This window comes from Chlorella variabilis (genome assembly GCF_000147415.1).
Source record: "Chlorella variabilis unplaced genomic scaffold CHLNCscaffold_3, whole genome shotgun sequence".
Lineage (NCBI taxonomy): Eukaryota > Viridiplantae > Chlorophyta > Trebouxiophyceae > Chlorellales > Chlorellaceae > Chlorella > Chlorella variabilis.
In genome coordinates this window covers 279,975-288,674 of record NW_005435085.1, presented here as the reverse complement: position 1 = coordinate 288,674, position 8,700 = coordinate 279,975, and the positions used below count along the sequence as shown (strand labels likewise).

At 71.1% G+C, this 8,700-nt stretch overlaps 5 protein-coding genes across 5 annotated transcripts in view; 4 read left to right on the top strand and 1 right to left on the bottom strand.

The window, feature by feature from the left end:
• Nucleotides 1-126: 126 nt before the first annotated feature.
• CHLNCDRAFT_140365 (hypothetical protein) lies at nucleotides 127-1,269 on the top strand (the record flags this gene model as incomplete). Its single annotated transcript, XM_005850757.1, has 3 exons — nucleotides 127-423; nucleotides 610-864; nucleotides 1,036-1,269. The coding sequence occupies 3 exons, from the start codon at nucleotides 127-129 to the stop codon at nucleotides 1,267-1,269; spliced, it is 786 nt and encodes a 261-aa protein (XP_005850819.1).
• Nucleotides 1,270-1,468: 199 nt separating this feature from the next.
• On the top strand, nucleotides 1,469-1,994 carry CHLNCDRAFT_140364 (hypothetical protein; the record flags this gene model as incomplete). Its single annotated transcript, XM_005850756.1, has 2 exons — nucleotides 1,469-1,627; nucleotides 1,728-1,994. 2 exons carry the CDS (start codon nucleotides 1,469-1,471, stop codon nucleotides 1,992-1,994), a joined length of 426 nt encoding a protein of 141 aa, XP_005850818.1.
• Nucleotides 1,995-2,144: 150 nt separating this feature from the next.
• On the bottom strand, nucleotides 2,145-3,376 carry CHLNCDRAFT_50183 (hypothetical protein; the record flags this gene model as incomplete). The annotated part of the gene is made up of 4 exons (XM_005850456.1): nucleotides 2,145-2,613; nucleotides 2,739-2,887; nucleotides 2,985-3,134; nucleotides 3,257-3,376. The coding sequence occupies 4 exons, from the start codon at nucleotides 3,374-3,376 to the stop codon at nucleotides 2,145-2,147; spliced, it is 888 nt and encodes a 295-aa protein (XP_005850518.1).
• Nucleotides 3,377-3,541: 165 nt separating this feature from the next.
• On the top strand, nucleotides 3,542-5,923 carry DXR (hypothetical protein). The gene is made up of 6 exons (XM_005850755.1): nucleotides 3,542-3,774; nucleotides 3,941-4,417; nucleotides 4,653-4,806; nucleotides 4,961-5,225; nucleotides 5,376-5,475; nucleotides 5,620-5,923. The coding sequence occupies exons 1-6, from the start codon at nucleotides 3,598-3,600 to the stop codon at nucleotides 5,812-5,814; spliced, it is 1,368 nt and encodes a 455-aa protein (XP_005850817.1). The 5' UTR covers nucleotides 3,542-3,597; the 3' UTR covers nucleotides 5,815-5,923.
• Nucleotides 5,924-6,227: 304 nt separating this feature from the next.
• Nucleotides 6,228-8,700, top strand: part of CHLNCDRAFT_140361 (hypothetical protein) — a gene marked incomplete at both ends in the record, with an annotated part of 2,623 nt that continues 150 nt past the window's right edge. The window contains 8 exons of the mRNA XM_005850754.1: nucleotides 6,228-6,262; nucleotides 6,432-6,460; nucleotides 6,744-6,922; nucleotides 7,174-7,296; nucleotides 7,479-7,592; nucleotides 7,767-7,954; nucleotides 8,156-8,405; nucleotides 8,572-8,646. Of these exons, the coding sequence (XP_005850816.1) occupies nucleotides 6,228-6,262; nucleotides 6,432-6,460; nucleotides 6,744-6,922; nucleotides 7,174-7,296; nucleotides 7,479-7,592; nucleotides 7,767-7,954; nucleotides 8,156-8,405; nucleotides 8,572-8,646 (993 nt within the window). The remainder of the gene's footprint in view (nucleotides 6,263-6,431; nucleotides 6,461-6,743; nucleotides 6,923-7,173; nucleotides 7,297-7,478; nucleotides 7,593-7,766; nucleotides 7,955-8,155; nucleotides 8,406-8,571; nucleotides 8,647-8,700) is intronic.

The window sequence follows — 8,700 nt, the reverse complement described above, 5'->3', positions numbered from 1 at the left end:
AGCCAGGGGGAGGCGGGCGGGCATGCAAGCACGACCACCTCGCTCTGATCCTTGGCACAGCCCGGCCCCCCCTCCCCATGGGTCCTGAAGCTTGCCCTGGCCCCCCTCCCCCCCCCTCCCCGCAGCATGGAGCAGGTGCGCGCCCTGGCGCCGCTGGACGACCCGCTGTCCAGCCTGCCGTTTGTGCACGAGACGCTGAGCACGCTGCGGGGCGAGATTGGCGGGTCGGGCGCCGCGCTGCTGGGCTTCGTGGGCACCCCCTGGACCCTGGCCGCCTACAGCGTGGAGGGCAGGGCGGAGCGCAACTGCCGCCGCACCAAGACCATGATGTACGGCAGCCCGCAGGTGCTGCACGCGCTGCTGGACCACCTGACCGAGGCGCTGATCGTGTATGTGGGCTACCAGATCGAGGCGGGGGCGCAGGTGGGCCGCGTGCGGCGTGGGGGCGGGTGGTGCTGGTGGTGGTGCTGCTGGGGTGGATGGTGGTGGTGGTGGTGGTGGGGACAGGGCTGCAGGGCCGCGCATGACGACCGCGCCTTTGCTTTGCCGCGTGGTGCGCGTGACCCGGCCCGTCCCGTTGTTGCCCGCCCCTCGCTGCCCTGCCCGCAGGTGGTGCAGCTGTTTGACTCCTGGGCCCACCACCTCACCCCCGAGCAGTCTGCCGAGTTCAGCATGCCGTACGCGGAGCGCATCATCGCCGCCGTGCGCGCCAAGTACCCGCACGTGCCGCTCATCTTCCACGCCAACGGCGGCGCGGGCAAGCACGCGCAGCTGGCGGCGTGCAGCGCCGACGTCATCGGCCTGGACTGGGAGTGCACCATGGCGGGGGCGCGGCAGGCCATGGGCGCCGGCCGCACGCTGCAGGTGCGTGGTGGCGGGGCGTGGGGGGTGGGCGTACAGGGCTCAGGCCTGCACCGGCATGGCCGGCCTGCCCTGCCCGCCCTGCCCGCCAGCCTAACCAACCTGTCCCCCTCCCCCTGCCAGCCCTGCCAGCCCAACCAACCTGGTCCCCCTGCCTCCCACCCACCCCCGCAGGGCAACGTGGACCCCATGGTCCTGTTTGGCCCCGAGGCAGCGATCCGCGAGGCGGTGACGCGGTGCCTGGTGGAGGCCGGGCCGCACCACCACATCCTCAACGTGGGCCACGGCGTGATTGAGGGCACGCCCGAGGAGAGTGTGGGCCTGTTCTGCGAGCTGGCGCGGCAGTCGGCCGACATCCTGGCGGCGCACGGGCGGGCGCAGCAGCAGCCGCAGCCGGTGGCGGCCTGACCCGCCGCCAGCTCGTTCTCCTTTTGAGTTTGCTTTAGTACAGCACTATTCCTTTCGTTTTCAACCACTGCATCAAACTGTAAGGCGGGGACGCAGTACGGTCGACGGTGCCAGCGTGGCGGCGCAATTCCTGAACTCCCCCGGTTGCCAGGCACGCCGCGCTCGCCATCTCCGTTCGTGACAATACCGCCAAAGCAACATGGCGGCCCCTCCTGAGCTGGACCTGCTCAGAATGCTGCTGAGCGAAATCGATCGACTCCAAAACGCCGTGCAGCACCTGCTGCAGAGCAACGCCGACCTCAAGGTGGCCATAGAAGAGGAGGGTGACGAGGACAGGGAGTTTAAGCAGGCAATAGAGGTGACGCCTCCTGCCTGCCGCCGCTGCCGCTGCCCCGCCGCCCTTCACCGCCAGCCTGGGCAGAGCATGAACCCACTGTGCCGATGACACACCCATGCAGGAGAACATTGTGGTGATTGCCAAGTACCGAGCCAAGGTGCAGCGCCTGGAGGAGGAGCTGGCGCAGCTGAGGGCGGGGCGGCAGGCGCTGGGCGGGGAGGCCATCCCCGCGGGGGAGCGCCCCGCAGCGGCGGCGCCCCCACAGCAGCAGCAGCAGGGAGCGGCGGCGGTGGCGAGCGGCGGCGACGCTGCCATGCCAGACGCGGCAGACCCACAGCAGCTGCCTGAGCAGCAGCGGCAGCAGGCGCCAGACGGGCTGTGGCTGTGATACTTGCGCAAGGACTCCCACCGCGTGAGCGCTGTGGACGCCTGGCTGCATGTGTATACAACTCACGGTGCACCTTGCAACAAGCTGGGCAAGCAACAAAGGCTGGCATGGCACGAGCTTGCAAGAGCAGGGAGAGGGCAGCAAGGTGCCTCAGCTCCTCCGACCCCTGGCTGCCTTGGGAGCAGAGGTGGCAGCGCCGGTGCCACTGGGCCCCGCTGCCCGGGTCATGCGGCGCTGCCCTGGCGGCGAGGCCTGCGCTCCCCCCCCACCGCTGCCGCCCGCCGTGCCGTTCCTGCGTCGCCCGCTCCGCAGCGTGCCCGCCTCTGCGGGCGGCGAGGCCCGGCGCTTGCGGCTGCCCGCCGCCCTCTCCCGCTTCCCAGCCTCCTCCACCTTGCCGTGCAGCCGCCAGCGCAGGTACCTCTGCAGGTTCTTGTCGCCCACGCCCGCCAGGCTGCCGCCGCCGCGGCAGAAGATGCGCCACGAGTCGGCTACAAAGGGGCCGCAGTGCTTGAAGTCAGACGGCGACTGCCAGTCGGCTGCCAGGAAGTCGTGGGCCAGTCCCCACACCGCCTGCAGCCTCACCGCCTGCAGGCCCAGCGGCTGCAGCACCTCCAGCATGCTGCGGCGGGGGGGGAGGGGGGAGGCGCGGGGGAGAGGATGCGAGTGAGGAGGTGATGTTGCACGCGCTCAGCTTGCATTCGTGCCTCCCCTGGTAGCCCCCGCGCCGCCGCCCTGCGCCCCCACCTGTCGTCGCTGGCATCAATCACCGCCGAGGGGGTGGGCCAGTGGTCCAGGAAGCGGCGGATGGCGTGGCGCACCGCGGTGCCGCCCGTGGTGCGCGTGCACAGCAGGCAGGCGGCAATGTGCTGGAAGGGGCAGGCCTGGTACTGCTCCTGCAGGTGAGCACCACGGGGCAGCGCACAGATGGATGCCCTGGCAATGTGGCTGCAGTGTACCAGGAGGCGCAGGCAAGCAGGCGGCGCCGCCCACCTGCACGAGGTTGAGGGGAGAGACCGGCTGGCTGCTGGCCGCCAGGCGGTGGCGCGTCCATGCCGCCCAGCCGCCCGGCGCCACCTGCGCCAGGCTCCTCACGTGGTGTCCCCACTTCTGCTCTGCCAGCATCTGCCACAAATCATCATCCTGCACACATGTGATTGTGGTTGGGCAGGGTGCGAACCGCACCGGGTGCGCAGCCGAACCGCCACACCGGGTGCCACCGCACCGGGTGCGCCACCGCATCCCCCGGCGCCCGCGCTGCTCACCTTGAGGAGCTGGCTCAGTTCCTTGTTGCAGCAGGCCAGCGCCAGCACGTCTTGGACCGAGCATAGGGCGAGAACCCGCAACAGGGAGTCGCGGTCCAGGGCGAGCAGGTCTGCAGGCATCTTGGATGATGCAGGGGGTGCACGGATCAGGTGCCACAGTGCGGGCCACTCAAAGAGGCCGATCAATGCAGACTTTCAAGAGCCTGAATCGCGTGCTGCGCTCTGCCTCCTATCCTGCTTGGCCTTCGTCCGCAACTGCATTGTGTACTGTGGCCGCCGTTGCCACACCGACACACTTATCGTGAGGCCGCCCCCTCGCCTCAGTCTCCCTCACCAGCACCATGCCGTCCAGCAGCGCAATATGCGGGCCGCAGCAGGCTCAACTGCTGCAGGGCAGGCAGCGCAGCGGCAAGGCGGCTCGGCGGCCGGTGGTGGTGCATGCCAGCGCGCCGCCGCCACCCGCGTGGCCGGGCCGGGTGCCGGTTCCCGAGACGCTGCCCCAGCGCGACGGGCCCAAGGTGCGCCTGCTCAGGCCCGTGGCCCATGCTCCCGACCGCATGGGATGCCGGCGCTGATGCCCGTGAGCCTCCAGTATCAGCCGCTCCACGCCCGCACCAGTGCTTGCTCACGCCCGCGCCGCCGGCCCGCCCCCACCTCCGCCCCTCCTGTGCTGTGCGAGCGCAGAAGTTCTCGCTGCTGGGCTCCACCGGCAGCATCGGCACCCAGACGCTGGACATCGTGGCGGAGCACCCCGACAAGTTTGCGGTGACCGCGCTGGCGGCGGGGGGCAACCTGGAGCTGCTGGCGCAGCAGATCCGCCAGTTCCAGCCCGCGCTGGTGTCGGTGCGCGACGGCGGCAAGGTGGCGGCGCTGCGGGAGCTGATCAAGGGCGCGCCGCGGCAGCCCGAGATCCTGGTGGGCGAGGAGGGCATCTGCGCGGTGGCGGCGCACGGCGAGGCCGACTCGTGCGTGACGGGCATCGTGGGGTGCGCGGGCCTCAAGCCCACCGTGGCCGCCATCGAGGCGGGCAAGGACATCTGCCTGGCCAACAAGGAGACGCTGATTGCGGGGGGGCCCTTTGTGCTGCCGCTGGCCAAGAAGCACGGCGTGCACATCCTGCCCGCCGACTCGGAGCACTCGGCCATCTTCCAGTGCCTGCAGGTGGGGCGGGGAGGGAGGGGGGGTGGGGTGGGCTGCGTTGGGGCGGGCTGGGTTGGGGCGGGAGGGCACCGGGGCTAGGGCTTGGAGCCGGAGGCGGCGGCGGGGAGCGGCGGCGGGGTGCGGCAGCGGTGGCCATCTTGCTACTCCTGCGGCGCCCTGGCGGCCTTTCTCTGTGCTGACCTGGCCCTGAGCCGCGCTCCTCCTCCCCTGCCCCTGCCCGCCCCGCCCTGCGCAGGGCCTGCCCGAGGGCGGCATGCGGCGCATCATCCTCACCGCCAGCGGCGGCGCCTTCCGCGACCTGCCCGTCGACAAGCTGCCGGGCGTGACCAAGGCGGATGCGCTGAAGCACCCCAACTGGTCCATGGGGCCCAAGATCACGGTGGACTCGGGTGGGCGGGGTGGGGGGTGGGGTGGGGGTTAGGGGCTGGCGGCCTGCCCCGCTGGCGGCCTGCCCTGCCGGTGGGTGGCACCACACGTGCATGACGTGCCAGCCCCCTGCCCTGGCCCTCCCTCCCACCCTCCCCCCACCCGCCCCGCGCGCAGCCACGCTGATGAACAAGGGTCTGGAGGTGATTGAGGCGCACTACCTGTTTGGCGCGGCGTACGACGCCATCGACATCGTCATCCACCCCCAGTCCATCATCCACTCCATGGTGGAGACCGCCGACTCGAGCGTGCTGGCGCAGCTGGGCTGGCCCGACATGCGGCTGCCCATCCTGTACACCATGTCGTGGCCCGCGCGGGTGCCCTGCAGCGAGCAGACCTGGCCGCGCCTGGACTTCATCAAGATGGGGGACCTCACCTTCAGGTGTGGGGGGGGCCTGCTTGTGGGAGGTGGGCGCCTGCTGGGGCACGGCTGCGGATGGGGGAGCCGTGGGGGCATGGGTCAGTGCTCCGGCATGGAGCCCCCCACCGCGTGGGCCCAGCCCCCGCCGCCCGCCCTCCCTCCCGCCTGCAGGGCCCCCGACCACGCCAAGTATCCCTCCATGAAGCTGGCGTACGCCTCGGGGCGCGCCGGCGGCACCATGACGGGCGTGATGAGCGCGGCCAACGAGCAGGTGGGGGTGGCAGGCCTGGCACTGCGCACACGATGGCGTGGCCACTGCTGCTGCAGCGGCGCTGGCTGGTGCTGCTCCACACGGTGGTGCTGCCTCACGTGCCAGCACCCCCCTGAACCCCCTCGCCTGCGTTGCTCGTGCCAGGCCGTGGAGCTGTTCCTGGCTGACCGCATCGGCTACCTGGACATCATGCGGGTGGTGGAGGCGTGCTGCGAGGCGCACGCTGCCGACCTGGTGGCGGTGCCCAGCCTGGAGGAGATCGTGCACTACGATGCCTGGGCGCGCCGCCACGTGGCGGAGAGCGTGAACAAGAGCCAGGGGCTGGCGGTGGCAGCCTGAGGCGGCAAGCGGGGCGTCCTCGCCCAGTCTTTCATTCTCTTTGCTGCTGCATCGCATTGCTGCTTATGCTCACATTTGTTTCTCGCACGGTACTGTAACCCCCTCATTCTTGGAGGCAGTCTGACATCTCATGCCTGCATGGGTGGTGTGCCGCCGCATGCGCGCTGCGTCACTGCTGTGCACTGCCAGCATCTCCTCCTTTCCAGCGGCCAAAGGGAGATCTCTGGCCGTCAGAGGCGCCCATGCCGCTGATCCGATTGCGCTGAAAGTCTTCCACAGCCCCGCACGAGCAGGCCTTTTATTACTCGGCAAGCACGTGGAGACTGCAGCAGGCCTGCCCGCCGCGCCGTGCCCTCCTACGGCACTGGGTGGAGACTACCTAGAGGCGGGGCACCAGCTGGGCGCCTCCAGACATGGCGCAAATAGAGCCCCTGGCGGGGAATACCAAGTGCGCAAGGATCGGGCAGCTAGTGGCGCAGCCGTGGCCCGCAGCCGCCCTGCGGGGTGCCCTGGGGGGCGAGCGTCGGGGAGGGAGGGGTCACTGCCAGCTGGCGGCGGGTAGCGCCGCCGCTCCCCCTCCGTCTGAGCACCTCCACCCCCTGCTGCTGCCTGCACAGGTATGAGAAGATCAGGGATTTAGATAAAGGTGGGTGCCGAGCGGGTCACACAGCTGCCGCCGCAGACGCCAGCGCTCACTTTGCCGCCAAGTCGGCGCCCGGCGGTGGTGGCCGCCACTCCACACGGCGCTGCTCCTTGGGGCTGTGCTGCTCAGAACTGCGGCATGTGCCGCAATTGCATCTGCATGCATTGCATGCGATGCGCCCTGCGCAGCCAGCCAGCCAGCCAGCCGCCAGCCGCATGGAGCCGGCTCACCGGCCTGCGTCATCACGCCTGTGCCCCGGCGTGCGCCGGCGCCCCGCCCCCCGCAGGCGCCTTTGGCTGGGTGCAGCACGCGCGCAACCGAGAGACGGGGGAGGAGGTGGCGGTGAAGTTCATCGAGCTGGGCCCCCGCTTCTACCAGAAGTATGTGGAGCGGGAGATCATCAACCACAGGCTGCTGGCGCACCCGCACATCGTGGGATTCAAGGAGGTCTTTGTCACGCACAAGGTAAGGTGGGGGCAGCGGTGGTGGGGTGGGGTGGGGACGAGGCGGGGCAGGGATCCGGGGCAGGGGTTTGGGGTGGGGTGGAGAGCGACGTTTCCAGCGGGGATCGTGGTTTGGCCGGGTAGGGAGGCGGCACCATGGCGGGTGCGTCGGCCTGCCTCTCGTGCCATGCACCGGCCCCGTCCCACTCCTCCCCGCCGCTCTCACCGCCCCTGCCTGCCCTGCCCTGCCCTGCCCTGCCCTGCCTGGCGCAGCACCTGGCGATTGTGATGGAGTATGTGGGGGGTGGCAACCTGCAGCAGTATGTGGAGGCGGCGGGGCGGCTGCCCGAGTGGCAGGCCCGCTGCTTCTTCCAGCAGCTCATCCTGGCCCTGCAGGTGAGGCGCCGCGGGGCAGGCAGGCGCCCCGCGGTGTGCGCACGCTGCCACCCCCGCCCCCGCCGCCTCGGCGCCGCCGCGCGTTTCCGAGCCTCTCCTCAGCGCCCCCTGCCGCTGCTGCCGGCCCACTCAGCACCAGCGCATGCACGCACGCACCCACACGCGCTGCCCCCGCGCCGCAGTACTGCCACGCCAACCTGCGCATCGCCCACCGCGACATCAAGCTGGGCAACGTGCTGCTCAACACCAAGTACCAGATACCCATCCTCAAGCTCTGCGACTTTGGCTACTCAAAGGTGGGGGGCGGGTGGGGAGGTGCGGGTGTGGGGGCTGGGAGTGGGTGGGCTGGCGTGGGGGCTGGCCCCGCTTGGCATGGGGCACCGCGCCGGCCCCGCTTGGCTGCCCCGCCGGCCTGCTGCCCGCCCTCCAGCCCGCCGCCGCCACCACGCGCACGCCGCCGCCCGCCGCAGAACATGATGTGGGGCAGCGTGCCCAAGACGCGGGTGGGCACCGCCGCCTACATCTCGCCAGAGGTGGCGCGCTGCCGCGGCGACGAGGCGTACGACACGGAGAAGGCGGATGTGTGGAGCTGCGGCGTGACGCTGTACTGCATGCTGGCGGGGCGGTACCCCTTCATGGATGTCGACCACCAAGTCAGGTGGGCGGCGCGGCGGGAGCGGCGGGCGGCACGCCCGCGCGGCCTGTGGCTGCTGCCTGCTGCGCTGGCTGCCCTGTCTCCCAGCTCCCTGCCCTGTCGCGCCTCCTCCTGCTGTGCCGCGCCTCCCCGCGCACCCCACTACTGAGCAGCAAGCCCCCTCACGCTGGGCCCGCTCCCCCTGCCCTGCCCCGCCCCCCGCAGGCTGAAGAAGATCCAGGACCTGGTGCCCGCCGACGTGGACGCCGCCGTGTCCAAGCTGCCCCCCGACGTGTCCCCCGACTGCGTGGCGCTGCTGCGCCGCATCTTCTCCATCGCCCCCGCCCAGCGCCCCGCCCTCGCCGACATCATGGCCGACGCCTGGTTCCGCCAGTTCCTGCCAGACCTGTCCAAGCTGGCGGTGGCGCAGCCGCGGGAGCAGCAGGGGATGGAGGAGATCACACGCATACTGGCGGTGGGTGGGGGGGCTGAGGGTGGATGGTGGATGTGCTCGGCGGGCTGGTGGTGGTGGGCTGGGCAGCCGGCGGTGTGGCGCCCTGGCTGGGCGGGTGCGTCGCGCCGCGGGGCCTCCACGCCACCCGCGCGCTCCTGCCTGCCCGCCCCGCCCCGCCCCCCCGCAGGATGCCGACCGCCTGAGCCAACTGCGCGAGAAGATGCCCGACGACTTTGACAGCGAGCTGATGGACGACGCAGAGGTGGGGGGTGGGGGTGTGCGGCGCGTGGGGCGTGCCCCGCGCTTGTTAGCTTGC